Source organism: Emys orbicularis, chromosome 14 (assembly GCF_028017835.1).
Source record: "Emys orbicularis isolate rEmyOrb1 chromosome 14, rEmyOrb1.hap1, whole genome shotgun sequence".
NCBI lineage: Eukaryota > Metazoa > Chordata > Testudines > Emydidae > Emys > Emys orbicularis.
Window position 1 is genome coordinate 504,044 of NC_088696.1, and position 10,355 is coordinate 514,398.

At 53.1% G+C, this 10,355-nt stretch overlaps 1 protein-coding gene across 1 annotated transcript; it reads left to right on the forward strand.

The window, feature by feature from the left end:
• The first annotated feature begins 1,526 nt into the window (after nt 1–1,526).
• MARVELD3 (MARVEL domain containing 3) lies at nt 1,527–6,801 on the forward strand. The gene is made up of 3 exons (XM_065416859.1): nt 1,527–1,612; nt 2,652–2,779; nt 6,191–6,801. The coding sequence occupies exons 1-3, from the start codon at nt 1,527–1,529 to the stop codon at nt 6,799–6,801; spliced, it is 825 nt and encodes a 274-aa protein (XP_065272931.1).
• Nucleotides 6,802–10,355: the final 3,554 nt, after the last annotated feature.

Here is a 10,355-nt window from a genome sequence, read left to right on the forward strand (position 1 = left end):
TATATAAAAAAACAACAACCTATAACAACAAATGTTGATGGGAAAAGGTGCTGAAAAGATCTGTTGATATAACTCAAGGACTGTGTTAAGATCATGCTTGGTAAAAATAGAAGATGTGGAACCAGAAATTAATGAACCAAAATTGATGTGTCAAATATTAGGACTAATTGGTGGGCAAAATAATGAGGCAACGGGCTATTCTACCGACCATTCCCTTTGTGGGTTCTTAAAGAAAAATTGGGTAGAACAGATGGAGGCTACTAGAGTGAACTTCAGTTTCTTAGCTGCCTCCCCTACCGTTTCCTGGGACCCTGGGCCTTCGTCATCCTGATCCTGAGCAATGTCCCGATCAGACAGGCCAGAGAGAGGGCTTCAGATGACTTTGCCACCCCGACTGGTTCCAGCTGAACCCCAAGCACCACCTGAGATGAAACAGGATCAGGATCAGATTTTAGCAGCAGCAACAGCTCCAGCCCATGGCAACTAACTTCTCTTTTCCCCTGAAGGACAGTTATTACCATCTTTGATACCATCTTTCTAAGAGACTGTCAAACAAGGGCTTTCCCTTCTAACAACATTCTCCAGCTAACGAGAAGGAGAACAAGGCATGTTGTTAAAATGAAAGCCTTACTTAATACTTTACATTTCAAATGCTTTAACTTTTTTCCTTCTTCTCTCTATTGTTAACAAACAATTGAAAGGATATTTAATGCTATGTTTACCACAATACTAAGCAGGCTGAGTGTTCTGTATACCCAAACCTAGACTTTGTTTAATGCTGGACAGTGACTGAGTTATGCCCATATCTCCCATCTAAATTAATGCAACAGGGCCACTCAGCGTAAAGCCAGCCCACCATCCTGTCTGCAGCAGCACTCACCAGAGGAATAGTCAAGGGGTTTGTCTATACAGCAAAAAACAACAACCCCCAGCAGTGAGCCTCAGAAGCCGGGTCTACAGACATGGGCTCGCAGGGCTCATCCCATGGCATTAAAAATAGCCCCATGGGCATTGTGGTTCAGGCTGGAGCTCGGCTCTGAAGCTTGGGGGGGCGTTGTCAGTGCCCAAGGTGGGACGTCTCTAGCCAGCTCTCGTTAGTGCCCCTGTGCAGGAACCCGGAGTGTGTGGTAGGCCGAAGTGTGGGTCCCTGGTGTAGGGTTTCGCTGTGTAGACGTAGCCAAGGTGTCTGGCTACAGGCTCACACCCCGGTGCAGTTCCCGGGGGATCAGGTGATGGGTGTGCTGAGCTGGTGCAAGCGCTGCGGGTTTCTCCCACGGCTGCTGTGTGACTCCCCTGGGACCCCAAGTCTGGGGACGAGCATCCCCTGGCGGGGCTCGAACCCCCGCCACAGCCAGAGGCGCCTGGCTGGGTCCGCGTCCGGCCAGCGTGTACCGCAGACTTCGGCCACCACAAACACCGACCACCTCAGGCCCCGCCCCCACGGCCCGGCCCCGCCCCGCCCCGCCCCGCCAGGTGAGCCCCCCCCCGGGTGCGGGGCGGGTCTGACGCTTCAGTCCCGGCCCGAGATGGCGGAGCGCGAGCGGAGGCGGCCTCAGCAGCCGGGCAGGGCGCGCGCGGCGAGCGGCCCCTCAAGGGGCCCCCGGCCCGGCCGGTGAGAGCAGGGCGGGGCCTGGCGCGACCCAGAGCTGCCCCCCATCCAGCCCCCCTGCCTGCCCCATCCCAGGGCCCCCTCCTGACCCACCTCCTCCACCCTCTGTCCCCTGCCCCACCAAGCCCCCTGCCTGCCCCATCCCAGCGCCCCCCGACCCCCTACCTCCCCCACCTGCCCCCCTCACCCTCTGCCCCCACCCCACCTGCCCCCCCAACCCCCTCCTCCACCCTCTGTCCCACCTGCCCCCGCCCCCACCCAGCCCCCCTGCCTGCCCCATCCCAGCGCCCCTACCTCCCCCACCTGCACCCCTCACCCTGTCCTCACACCACCTGCCCTGCCCGCCTGCACCCCCAGTGCCCCCTCCTGCCTGCCCCACCTCCCCCAGCCTCTGTCTCCTGCCCCTCCTGCCCCCCCCTCTGTCCCCACCCCCACTGCCCCCCCACCTGTCCACCTGCCCCCCCCCAGTGCCCACTCCTGCCCTAAGCCACCATCCTCTGCCAGTGCCCTCTGCCTGCCCCCACCCCCTCCCAGCCCCCCGTCTCCCCCACCCTCTGTCCCCACCCCCACTGGCCCTCCTGCCCCAAGCCCCCCCCACCTGCACCACCCCAGTGCCTGCCACCCCCATAACCCCCTCTCCACCAGCCACCGCTCCCACCTGCACCTCCCCCTGCTCCTTCCCAGCACCTCCTGCCTGCCCTTCCACCTGCCCCCCAGCACCTGCCTCCATCCCAGCTCTCCCACTTCCCCAGTCTCCCTCTAGCTCTGCCCTCAGCCACCTCCCAGTCCTGCCCCATAGTGCCCCTAGCCTCCCAGTCCTGCCAGCACCCCTGCCCCCATCTCCCCACCCTGCCCCAGCCCAGCCCCGCCCCTAGCTTGCCCCCATCCCAGCACCCTCTGACCCCCAGCCTTGGCTCTTATCTCTGCCCCCCATCCCTCTGCTCCTCAGATCTGCCCCTTATTCATGGCTTCTGGACCCCTCTCCCCCACCTGCTTTGACCCCTGCCAGGTCAGCCTCTGAGTCTCTGTGTTTGGTTGGCAGTGAGGAGCCCCCACCTGTGTTGCCATCCCCCATACGTGGACCCAGCTGCGAGAGGCCGGAGTGCTACCAGGCAGAGCCGTCGGGCCTGTTGGAGTGTTACCAGTGCCGCTACCTGTGCACAGCCAGAGGTAAGACTCACCTGCCTGTGACCCAGCGGATGCTCTGTCTGCACTAATTCCTATAGTGCACAGGGCCCTGTCTGGGGGATGAGTGTGCCAGATGTCCTGTCTAAAGTGGGGGGAGAGGGGTCTGCTGCCCCTGCCCCTGCTGCCTCTTGGCTGTTAGTCCTGGTGAGGCTGGACACAGGCACCTGCCAGTTCCCTCTGTGCCCCTGGCCAGTAGCTGGACGTGTGTCTTGAGCTGCTGGGCTCGCCCTGTTCTAGGGTGACCAGATGTCCCGATTTTATAGGGACAGTCCTAATTTTGGGGTCTTTTTCTTATATAGGCTCCTATTACCCCCCCTCCCGATTTTTCACACTTGCTGTCTGTTCGCCCTACCCTGTTCCCCCAGCTCCTCCTGGGAGAATGAGGTCTGCTCCTGTGGGGGGCAGGGAGAGCCCTGATTGGCTGCTGTAGCTTAGGAAGTGGGGCAGTGGAGAAAACAGCCAATCAGAGGAGGGTCCCCACAGGTGATGCTAACAACCTGCATGCCTCAGCAACCCTACTCCTTTTCAGAAATTTGATTTCCGGGGCTAGGACCTAACCTGACATATTTACCCTGTGTGTGTGTGTGTGTGTACAAACCCACTGTAACCTGGCACACTTATCCTGTGTGTGTGTACAAACCCACTGTAACTCGGCACACTTACCGTGTGTGTGTGTGTATATACACAAACCCACTGTAACCTGGCACACTAACCCTGTGTGTGTGTGTGTATATACACAAACCCACTGTAACCTGGCACACTAACCCTGTGTGTGTGTGGGTGTATATCCACAAACCCACTGTAACCTGGCACACTTATCCTGTGTGTGTGTACAAACCCACTGTAACTCGGCACACTGACCCTGTGTGTGTGTGTGTAACCTGACATACTTACCCTGTGTGTGTATACTTAATACAGTGCATTTTAACTTGCGTGTGTCTGTGGGTGCACTTTATCCTGATGGCAATGGTCCCTTCTGTCTTTGGAATCTCCGAATCTATGCGTATGCAGACCTATTGCAACTCAGTGGACTTCAACCTGTGTGTGTGTGTGTGTGTGTGTGTGTACACAGACCCACTTCATCCCGTTGTGTGTGTACACACACACCCACTTCAACCCAGTGCTCTTTAACCTGTGTGTGTACACACACCCATTTGAACCCAGCGCACTTTAGGCCCAGGAGATGGCTATGCCTGCAGCAAGGTCCATAGCTGGGATGTATCTTGCCGGCTGGGGATCTTCCTCATTCCAATAGTCCCAAATCCTCTGAGACAAAGACGACACTTGATTCCAGGAGAGCTGTTCACTTGCTGATCCCAGGGCTAGGGTGTGTGCGTGCTGCAGAAGGGCAAGGAAGAGGTTGTGCCAGTGGCTGGTGAACTCTCACTCTAGCTCATGCCTTAAGCTGAGTGTGGGTTATTGAGGTGAGGGCTCTGGCCAGCTGCATATGGCTCTCTACTCCTGTGACTCAGTGGTGGGAATCAACCTACAGGGAGCAGCAAAGCAGCAGGAATGGTATTTGCTGTTGATGCTGAGAGGAGAACAGAGGAGGCTAGATAAAGGGTGTCAGGTAGTTATTACAAGCTCATAAAAGGGGTTGTATCAGTGGATGATGGAACTTTGTCCCGTATCAGTGCAATAAAACTCCTCCAGAAACCTGTCTGGGAGCAGGGAATGAGGGAGGGTTTTGGTGCCTTTGCATGGGTGAATTAGTTGCTCAGAAAGAGTCAAGTTGCTGTCAAGACTCCTACTTTAAAAAGCTGCCCCCTTTCTCCTTCGTACTGTTTTACAGCAAATCCAGCCTCGCACAGCAACTTGCCTCCCGTATTCTCCGCCGCTGTCATGTAATGCTCAGGGGTAAAGTCAGGGCCTGCACACAGTACCAGGGGCGGCTCCAGGCACCAGCGCACCAAGCGCGTGCCTGGGGCGACAAGCCACGGAGGGCGGCCTGCTGGTCGCCGTGAGGGCGGCAGTCAGGCTGCCTTCGGCAGCATGCCTGCAGAAGGTCTGCTGGTCCCGTGGTTTCGGTGGCAATTTGGCGGCGGGTACGCCGAAGGTGCGGGACCGGGGACCTCCCACAGGCGCACCGCCGAAGGCTGCCTGACTGCCGTGCTTGGGGCTGCCCGTGCACAGTACTGAGCCATCACCTGGGCTCTCTGCTGCCTTCTCTGACTGGACAGTTTGGAGGGTGTTTGACCAAGTTCCTTTATGCTTTATTCCAGGTGTGAGGGTGAAATTTCTGTGCACCCTTCACTCCTAAGACTCTTCCCTCCACTGGAGCAAGTGCATAGACTGTCAGTTTTTGGATATAGGGGCTGAGATGTTTGGCACAGTTAATTTGCCGTACACCCCCATGGACACTGAAGGGAGCTAATTGGATCCAGCAGCATGTGCAGCTACTGCTGGCTCTGAATGTTCAGGGACGAGAAGGCTAGGAGTATAGCGTGTTCCCAGCCAGCCAATTGGCTCTTCCCTAGGTTTGGAATACAGGGTCTTCCCAGCTGGCCCTGCCTCAGGTGGATTCTTCATTTGCACCCCAAAGTGGCTGAGTGCTTGGCAAAGTTGTGAGGCTTGCCCTGTCCACGGCATACAGTGGTGATGAGGGATGCCCCTTGGTAAGGCTGTGTGCCTCATGGGGTTTGAAGCAAGTTAAAACAAATTAGATTTTCAGAGCCCGCTAACAGCTGCCTTTATTTCCTGTTCTGGGGCTGCTGGCTTGTTTGCATTAGTGAGTTGTTGATCCTGTCTGTCAAGGTAGCTGTGTCACACCTCTCAGCATGACAGAGTGCCCACAGGTCCCATGGATTTATCTGAAGTTGTGGGTGCTCAGGACCTAAGAAAAAAGGCCCTTAAAATATAAAGATCAAAGCAAAATTGCCTCTCCTCCCTCCTAAAGCAGATTGGCTGGAACTTGGCTTCCCCTTCTGGTCCGCCCCCTGCATTCAGAGGGCAGGTGAGGAGCTCTCGTATTAATCAAGCTTCTTGATTTATTTGGATTTGTAACAATTGCAAGCCCCTCTCCAGAGCTCCAGGTACTTCAACCACAATTGAAATACACTTGACAGTAGGACTGTGAGGAGTAGTTCCCCACTATGCTGTATGGCTGCCCTGTCATCAGACACCTAAGGAAGAAGTTGGGCTTTGCAGTCCTGGGAAAATGCACAAGTTAGTGCCGTGAGGAAAAGGTGGGCCTTGCATGTTGTCCTGTGGTCATCTTTCCCTCAGTGAAAGGGAACTTCAACTACTTAATTCATGGTCAGCAACAGGCACACCCTCCCACATGCCCCTGTGCTGCTGTGAGAGAAGCCAGCCCTCTTATAGTTATGGGGGGTGCGGGACCTTCTCAATAAGAGACCCATTGCTAACTGGCCTTTGAATTGTTCATCTTTGCAGCTTGCTGCCAGCTCGTGGAAGTTCTGCTGACCATGCTGATCCTGATCTGCAGCTCTGTGTCCTACAGCTCGACAGGCGGTTACACCGGCATTCCCAGCTTGGGGGGCATTTACTACTACCAGTATGGAGGGGCTTATAGTGGCTTTAATGGGGCAGAGGGGGAAAAAGCCCAGCAACTTGACACTCAGTTCTACCAATTAAAGCTGCCGACAGCCAGGGCAGCGATGGCTGTGGGCGGGGCCCTGATGGCCTTCTCTTGCCTTCTGGTTTTGGTTGGTGTGCTGCGGCTGCCATGGCATTTCCCAGCCTGGCTGCTGCTCGAATGCACTCTGGACATATTGATTGCACTTGGCTTCCTGCCTGCTCTCTACTTCTACTTCCACCATCTGTTGGATGCCTACGATTCTCCAGTGTGCAAAGAGAGAGAGCATCTCTACCAAAGCAAAGGCTACCAAGGCTTCAGCTGCAGTGTGCATGGGGCAGAGATAGCAGCTGGGCTCTTTAGCTGCATTGCCAGTGTGGCGTTCTTGGTCAGTGCTGGCCTTGCTATCAGGGGATACAAAACAGTTCATCAGCTGAGAGAGAAGCCAGTGCAGATGTATGAGTTTTAGGGTGGCTTCTGCATACCCAAGCTGTCCTACCAGCTCATCTCTCTCTGGCTGCCAGCCTGGACACCAAGAAGGGGCAGCATCGTTTCCCCTGGCTCAGGACATTGCATCTGCACTGCTACAATCAGAACACAGGACCATGGCCACAACAAGCACCCTTACCCTGAGAGAACAGCTCCAGCTAGAGCCAAGCCAAGCTGCTTTTAACCCGCCCTTGCATTTAAATCTTGTGCATGTGAGCGGAACAGATGCATTCTTAGTTCCATAATCTACATCTGCTCCATGGCTCTGCCTCTGTTAGCAGTGACTAGCTTACTGCTTGTGCTGAGCTCAGTATCTTGGGAGTAGAGGGGCCCCTCCATCCCCTGATCTGCTGAAGCAAGATGTCCCAGCTCTCTCGTTGGTCACAGTCCCATTCCTCCCATACAAGGTAGAACTACCAGCACTTGGCAAGATACCGTGTTCATTAGCTAAGACTGAGCTTTTCACTTGACCTTAAATAAGCACAATGGGACTCCATCTCTCCTCCCGTCACTGCATGTTTGAACAACTTTGATTCCCAGCTGCTTGCTACAGCAGTGCAGGGAGCAGGAGAGAATGACATAGGAAGAGAGCCCAGGCTCGGCCACTAAACCCTGCCACTAGCTCTCCTCTGAGCCTGTGTTTCCTCACATGGCGGGGATCAGGGGGGTCACCTTTAAACAATGGTTTTTATTTTTTTTAAATGTAATTGATTGTATAAGAAAATGATTCTACAAACCCAATCATTAGCGGAAGGGTGAGTGAGGACAAACACCAACCATTGTTCCCATAAAGCAGGGGTTCTTAAACTGGGGGTCAGGACCCCTCAGAGGGTCCTGAGATTATTACATGGTGGGTCACGAGCTGTCAGCCTCCACCCCACATCCCGCTTTGCATCCAGCATTTAGAGTGGTGTTTAATATATAAAAAAGTGTTTTTAATTTATAAGGGGGGGTCGCACTCAAAGGTTTGCTGTATGAAAGGGGTCACCAGTACAAAAGTTTGAGAGCCACTGCCATAAAGCAAAGTGATGTCACCCAGGCAGTAGCATGTGACCCTAATGATTAGTTGAGTGCTGCATGCCTGCGTGGAGCCTAGCCGGAGAGCCCCCGCACAGGGCAGGGCTTTACACTATAGGAACATGTTCAGTAACACCTAGGATTGAGCCTGTGACCAACCCATGGGGAAAGGGCATGAAGGCCTGGGAATGTAATGGCTCACACTGGAAACAAGAGAAGACTGTCCTATTAAATACAGTTTCTGTGACTATCCCACTATGGTGGGACACTGTCCTCACCACTTAGCTGAATGGCCAAAGTGTAGGTGCGCTAGGGCTCCCTACAGCTCTGAACTGTAAGAGGGACAATGGCTAGGGTTGCCAACCCTCCAGGAGTATCCTGGAGTCTCCAGGAATTAAAGATTGTCATGTGAGAAAATCTCCAGGACTACATCCACCCAACATTTTGTTCTCATGCTGGAGGGCATAACACCACCTGCCCTTTGTTTATGGCTAGGCAGGAGTATCTTGAAGGGTTTTTTTTTGTTTATAACATGGGCTCACAGCCTCCAACTGGTTGAGAGCCCTGCTGGAGCTGGGCCAAGCACTAGAAAAGACCCAGCCCTGGCCCCCCCAGGTGCTAGCTGAGCTAAGCTCAGACTTTCTAGCCCTTCTACCTCTGCTACAAGCTGAGTCAGCTCGCTAGGCTTGGGCACTCCAGAGTGTTGGGAGGACAGGTCAGGCCTGGCTGAAGTGAAGGGGAGACATGTCACAGCATTGTGTATTTCACCCAGGTGTGGTGCAGCAAATCCAGGTGTTACTGAATGCTCTGGCTCTCATGTGTGGCCACTTCTTATTTTGTTCTTTCTGGATTCAGTGCTGGCTTTACAGCTGGTGGCTTCAATGATAATTACTACTGACCCTTCAAGGGCCAAGCACTGGTGCAAATCCAGCACCTGGATCAGCAGATCACCATCACCATCTTCTTGTTGGAGATCTGAATACTTGCTTCCTTGTTGGAAGGTCCAAGCCTCTGGAAGCTCTCTCGCTAGGAAATGGCTGCTTCTGGAAGCCACGTGCTGGCTCCTGGCACGTTTGGCCTATTGCACAGCGCTAGGCGTCTAGCTACACACAGCCCTACAAAGTAATGGCAAAGATCTTTGCAAAGGGAGAGAGGCTATATGGATGAAATGGACTGTGAGCTGGCAGGCACTGCTGGGGATGCCACCACTGTTGGGAGACTCCTAGCCATTTTATGGAATTAGCGTGGTTCTCATCCTATAATGTGATAGAAAAATGAACTTTTATCAGGATCTTCCAGAGCTCAGTGGTGCAGCTAGTGAAACAGTTTAGTATTGGCACTCGAGTACTAGATGGCCTCCTCATGTGAGGCAGAGCTAGGGTAACAAGCTGTCTTGGCCTGCAGGTGCCACTGCTGGTGGCTAACTCTTTCTCTAGGTATACAATTTCTAAGCAGAATGTTGTGGATAAGAATGTGCTTTTCACTGACTTTTATTCTTTCATTCACAGGCTGCCAAAGTTAGTCGCTTTTTGAGATAATGCAGGGAAGAACTAGATGATAAAATATTAGAGACTAATCAGAGTCCCATAAAGTAATTGGCCTGATGTATAACCTGGACTCTCATCAGATCTGTCTGAAGCAGCACTAAGCCAAGCTTGCTCAATCCTTTGATGGGAGATTTCCTTAGAAAAGCTAGGGTAGGTGCTGCAGGCAGTGAATCACTACTGATTCCAGCTAATGGTGTCAAGGGACTGTGGTGCTCAGAGCTCTAAACAGCATCTGTCCAGAATAAGGGTCCCATGGTGCTTTTCCAGAAGTGTTAACAGCACTTTCCTGTTTTGATCCCCAATGGGTAGGTACATTCCCCCTTGGTAAAGTCTCCCTGTAGTTTCAGCTGGCAAAAGAGATTACTATTTTCAAATTCTCTAGCTCCAGACACATGGTACACCTGCATAAGCCCCTCAGTGGTATACAACAGGGACCATCACTTGAAGAAAAATAAGTTTATATGATGCAAGATTACTCCTATAAAATTCTGTGCCAGATCACCAGCTGTCATTCTGCTGCCCCCTTTTACACCGAAGTCACTGTTTCTTATAGCACAGGGTAGTTCTGCTAGGAACATATTGTGCAGAAGACTCCATTAGGAGAGTTGACCTATAAATAAATGCCTTCCAATCAGTGCAGAGCTTGTATTAACCCTTTGAGCCAGGCATTTATATTACCATGATAGAGAAGCAATGCCAGAGACAAGTGTGTTTCCATTTTAAGACCAATCTGTGATATAAACCTCTCTTCTGGGCCAGAATAAATTTGGGCTGGAAATTAGGTTTCTAATGATCAGAGATGGGAGGTTCTGGAAAAGCCTTGCAATAGGAGCAGTGAGGGCATAAAGGATTTTAAAACAGAACTCGATACATTTACAAATAGGATTATTCAAGGGGGGTGCCTGCACTCGGTCCCCTCCACGCCCATGCTCTGTTTGTCTCACACTCTCTTAGGGGCAGGCAGGGGCAC

Excerpts from the sequence above, each read along its gene's own strand:
- MARVELD3 (XM_065416859.1), top strand. The coding sequence starts at position 1,527 with ATGGCGGAGCGCGAGCGGAGGCGGCCTCAGCAGCCGGGCAGGGCGCGC. Across the intron at positions 1,613-2,651 it reads AGGGGCCCCCGGCCCGGCCG|TGAGGAGCCCCCACCTGTGT; the intron begins GTGAGAGCAGGG and ends TTTGGTTGGCAG. Across the intron at positions 2,780-6,190 it reads CTACCTGTGCACAGCCAGAG|CTTGCTGCCAGCTCGTGGAA; the intron begins GTAAGACTCACC and ends TCATCTTTGCAG.